General features: G+C 40.2%; 1 protein-coding gene across 1 annotated transcript; it reads left to right on the top strand.

Annotated features, from left to right (window-relative positions):
• The first annotated feature begins 3,772 nt into the window (after nt 1-3,772).
• Ccr3 (C-C motif chemokine receptor 3) lies at nt 3,773-4,849 on the top strand. Its single transcript, XM_008831932.1, has one exon. It carries the CDS (start codon nt 3,773-3,775, stop codon nt 4,847-4,849), a length of 1,077 nt encoding a protein of 358 aa, XP_008830154.1.
• Nucleotides 4,850-5,060: the final 211 nt, after the last annotated feature.

The following is a 5,060-nucleotide window of genomic DNA, read 5'->3' as shown; positions in this document are numbered from 1 at the left end:
TGTATATAGGCAATTGAATAAAAAATAATATTGGACCTTGTCTTAGTTTTTTCATTGCTGTGACAAAATACTCTGATCACTACCAACTTGGGGAGGAAAGGGTTTATTTAGCTTACATATCCCAGGTCACAGTTCATCGGGGAGCCCAAGGTAGGAACTCAGGGCAGGAACCTGGAGGCAGGAGCTGGGGCAGAGGCCATGGAGGAATGCTGCTTACTGGCTTGCTCCCCTGGCCCCTGCTCAGCCTGCTTTCTTATGCAACACAGGCCCACCTGCCCAGGGGTGGCACCACCCACAGTGGGCTGGGCCCTCCTGCATCACTCATCAAGAAGATGCCTCTCAGACATGGCCACAGTCCAGTCCAATAGAGGCAATTCTCCAATTGAGACTCCCTCAACCCAGGTGTGTCAAGTTGACACTAAAGCTATCCAGTACAGGCCTGTACCATTCTTAACCATGTTGCCTGAACTTTACCAAATATTTTCAATCTGAAAACATGGAATGGAGGTCGAAGAAAGATTGCTCTTCTTCAAGGAGACTGAATTCTGCTTCCAGGAGTAGCATGTCACATTTGATACCTATCTTTCAATAACAATAAAAACAAAATGACTTTTTATTCTCATGAAAAAAATGACGTTGGGTAGAGAGATGTATGAGGAACTTTTGTTCTAGATGATCTTTTAATACAGGCTAAAATTGCACTGGTTCTTGTGGTTGTTTTTTCCCCCAGGGCAGTCTCCAATTCCTTCAAGCTATTTTTCTGATCTAAATGTCTATTAGTAGAAAACTGCTCAGATTTTACACTGGAATGCCTCTGTGGATACAGAAAACATTTCCAAAATGCATTACAAGTTTAAAAAGTCACATTTACTCTGATTTACATAAAGGAAATCATATATATTTCTGTGTGTAATTACAAAAATGAGTATCTACAGGATGAATAAAAATTTCTGTTTGGAAAGATGAGGGAATTGAGAGGGGAGAAAGTAAAGAGTTATTGTATTTGTCAAAAATTAAATCAGATTTAATTTTAAAATTATAGAACTTATTTTGCATATAAAATACACTGAAATTTCCCATAATCTGCATACAACACTTGAAGTAACTTACATTAAGCTAATTAAGTTAAGATTCAACAAAATTAGGTTAAATTAAATTACATTTATGTAAAGGAAGTTTTTTTAAGTAATTGCCAGGCAACAATTCTTGACTTATCTGACATAAAAACAACTTAAAATTTATGGCTATCTCTTTCTAGTAGCTGCCTCTGGTCTGCAATTAGAGAGTCTCTAGAGATGTCATCAGGTCTCCAGTGAACTCTCTGCATGGCTCTCCATGAAGCAACAGACATAAATTACACTGTCCACTTTGGACTTTTGTGGAGATTTGTCTGAAGTTGACCTTAAGTCTTACAGTTTCAGCTTGCAGGGCTGTGAGGCTCCTTAGTTCCACCTTCAGGTTTTCAGAAACCTGTAGTGACCACAGCCCTTTTCTTGCATTTCTTATAATTTTGAAGCATAGCTATTTGCAAAAACTTTCAGGAAAACATCAGAGTAAAAGTTTTAGTGGGTGAAAAAAGTCTTACTATGACCCTAACAATACATTATAATGTAACTGAAGGAATTTATTAATTCAGACAACACCTGGAATTAAGAAATACAAGATTTTCAGGAATTTCATACAATTTCAAAGACATTTACTATAATAAAGAAGACTGAGCATAATTTCTTAGGGACATTGCTTACTGTGTAATTTATGCCTGAAATACATTTCTTTTTTTTATGAGAAGAGAGAACAAATTTCTTGAAATTTTCCCAGGGACCTTCTGAAAAATCCTAAAGTTAGCTCAAAGTCATAAAGCTTTTATTTATGATTTTAAGAAGCTATAAAAAGTCAAAAGATTTAGAACAGTTGATTGACCAGGATCCAGGTCACTAAAGCAATACTTAGTCATCTATCTAACGTAAATGACAATTCAAACATTCCAAGATAGGAACAGGGGTTAGAGCACTGGTTGCTCTTGCAGAGAACGCACGTTCAGTTCCCAGCAACCACATCTGTGACTCCAGTTCCAGGAGATCCAATGACCTTTTCTGGCCTCTGTGGACGTTGCACACGTGAATGCACTTATATACATACAGGTAAAGCATACATATAAAATAAAAATAATTAAATTAATTAAGAAAAGGATTCCAAGACAAATGCAGAAAGTTAAGTAGGTGAAAAAAAGACTTAGATCTTGTAACAGAGATGATTTAATTTTCCAAATAATCAAGTCCTTGAAAAATATCAACATGAGACAGAAAATATTTTGATAAGACATAAAGTCTGTTCTTTTTAAAGTCTAATCATTTAAGGAGCAAAGAAAACCTTTCCTAATACCATATTCAAGAGGAGATAAACAGATAAAACCAAATATTACCAATCTCTCTATATAGAGGTGGTTAGGTGTACAGGTTTAAAGGACAGAAGGGAGGAAAAAAATGATCAAATCTAGTTTTTGCATTCATTTACTTTTGATAATAAGGCTCATTTTCAAGTTTCCTAAATTTAATCCCATTTTAGGCACTTTAGCCCTGAGTTTCTCTGTCTCTGTCTCCTTTTTCCTTTGCCTCCGTCTCTTCTCTCCCCTCTCCCCATCCCTCCATCTCTCTGTCTCTCATCTTTCCCCTCTCCTGCCTCTCTGTCTCCTCCTCTCTCCCCTCTCCCTATTTCTGTCTCTTATCTCCTCTGTCTCTTTCCCCCTCCTCTATTTTTCTGTCTCTCTCCTCTTCCCCTACCTCTCTCTCTGTCTCTATCTCTGTCTTTCTCTCTAACTCCCTTTAGGTCTATTTGGTTTTGATCATCTCACTGATTTTGAAATTATCTTCAAATAACATCCAAGACAAATTGAAGTTATTCTTTTTCTCCACAAAGCACACTCACAAATCACATCACGTTTGTGACAATGTACCTTACTTTCTTGACACATAGTTAAGAGAATTGTTCCCATTATTTCTTGGAGTTTTAGTTAAAAGTATGAATGCGGATTCTTAACCTTGGCTGAGGATGTAGCTCAGTGGTAGAGTGCTTGCCTGATATACTGTAGGCCCTGGGTTCCAGCTCCAACACAACAAAAATTCTAAACCTTCAGTTGCTTTACTTTCCAGCAAAAATGAGGCAGCCCACCATTGCATATACTTCTTCCTTGTATAACTTTTAATGTGACACAGGACGTGTTTGCAGACAGATACAAGTATCTCTCTGTGTGGGAGTAAAATTTTATTTCTAACTGTTCACAGCTTTTCAAGCTATTTGTGTTTTTGAGACAGAGTCTCACTTTGTAGCCCTGGCTGCCCTGGGACTTGCTATGTAGACTAGGCGGGGCTAGAACTCACAGAGATCTGCCTGCCTTTGCCTCCTGATTGCCAGGGTTAAAGGCATGCACCACCACACCCAGTGGCTCACAACCACTGAGCCATCTCTCCAGCCCTACATTATTATTTTTATCCAGCCCTTTTCATTCCTCAATTCAATCAAATGCTTTCAGATCAGCAGCCCCATTCTTTACCATCACCTGTGACAGTTATGTTTCCTTCCCTATCAGAATCATGACCCTGAGAACTTCAGATATTGTTTCCTAACCCTCCGCTCCTACTAACATTTCTGCTGTATCTTTGAAATGCAAGCTAACTGAATTCTAAATTGAGGTTATTTAAAGAATAATCGGCTGGTATGTTTCACACAGATAATTGTGAGATTTAAAATTTTTTCTGTCACAGGGAGAAGTGGAATGGCACTCTACGGTGAAACTCAGCCTGTGGTTGAAAGTTTTGGGACCACACCTTACGAGTATGAGTGGGCACCACCCTGTGAAAAGATCAGTATCAAGGAGCTGGGCTCAAGGTTCCTGCCTCCTCTGTACTCCCTGGTGTTCATCATTGGCCTCCTGGGCAACACGGTGGTTGTGGTGATCCTCACCAAGTACAGGAGGCTCCGAATTATGACCAATATCTACCTGCTCAACTTGGCGATTTCTGACCTGCTCTTTCTTTTCACAGTTCCATTCTGGATTCACTACATTGGGTCGAATGAGTGGGCTTTTGGCCATCACATGTGCAAACTCCTCTCTGGTTTTTATTACCTGGCTTTGTATAGTGAGATCTTTTTCATCATATTGCTGACGATTGACAGGTACCTGGCCATTGTCCATGCTGTGTTTGCCCTTCGAACCCGGACCGTGACATTTGCTGTCATCACCAGCATCATCACCTGGGGCTTGGCAGGGCTGGCAGCCTTCCCTGAATTTGTCTTCCATGAGTACCAACATGATTATGGAGAGTCTGACTGCAGACCTCTTTATCCAGAGGGAGAGGAGGACAGATGGAAGCGTTTCCATGCTCTGAGAATGAACATCTTTGGTCTAGTTCTCCCGTTCCTCATTATGGCTTTCTGCTACTCAGGAATCATTAAAACTCTGCTGAGATGCCCCAATAAAAAAAAGTACAAGGCCATCCGGCTCATTTTCATCATCATGGTAGTCTTTTTCATTTTCTGGACCCCATACAACCTGGTTCTCCTTCTCTCTGCTTTTCACACCATGTTTTTGGGTAACAGCTGTGAACAGAGCAAACATCTGGACCAGGCCACACAGGTGACTGAGGTAATCGCCTACACTCACTGCTGTGTCAACCCAATCATCTATGCCTTTGTTGGAGAGAGATTCCGGAAACATCTTCGGGTCTTTTACCACAGGCATGTGGCAATCTACCTGGGGAAATACATCCCATTTCTTCCTGGTGAGAAAATGGAAAGAACCAGCTCAGTCTCCCCATCAACTGGAGAGCAAGAAATCTCTGTGGCATTTTAGTTCAGGTGCAGAAAACTACCCACAGAAGATGGGCTGGGAGATGAAGCAAATACATTAAATCAGCCACATTGACCTCAGGTCAGTGAGTTGTGCTTCCCACACAACACTGAAGCTCTCAAAGACCTAACAACCCATACAGTGACTGCAGTATTTTCATGTACTCTATCGCCCTTACCACAGACTAAAGGGTGACAAGTTTACAATTTCTTAG

This window comes from Nannospalax galili, unplaced genomic scaffold, assembly GCF_000622305.1.
Source record: "Nannospalax galili isolate Female #2095 unplaced genomic scaffold, S.galili_v1.0 scaffold536, whole genome shotgun sequence".
NCBI lineage: Eukaryota > Metazoa > Chordata > Mammalia > Rodentia > Spalacidae > Nannospalax > Nannospalax galili.
The sequence above is the reverse complement of the archived record's forward strand: the minus strand, read 5'-3'. Positions and strand labels throughout refer to the sequence as shown.

Bases quoted from the DNA above. Each gene is read 5' to 3' on its own strand.
- Ccr3 (XM_008831932.1), top strand. From the start codon at position 3,773: ATGGCACTCTACGGTGAAACTCAGCCTGTGGTTGAAAGTTTTGGGACC.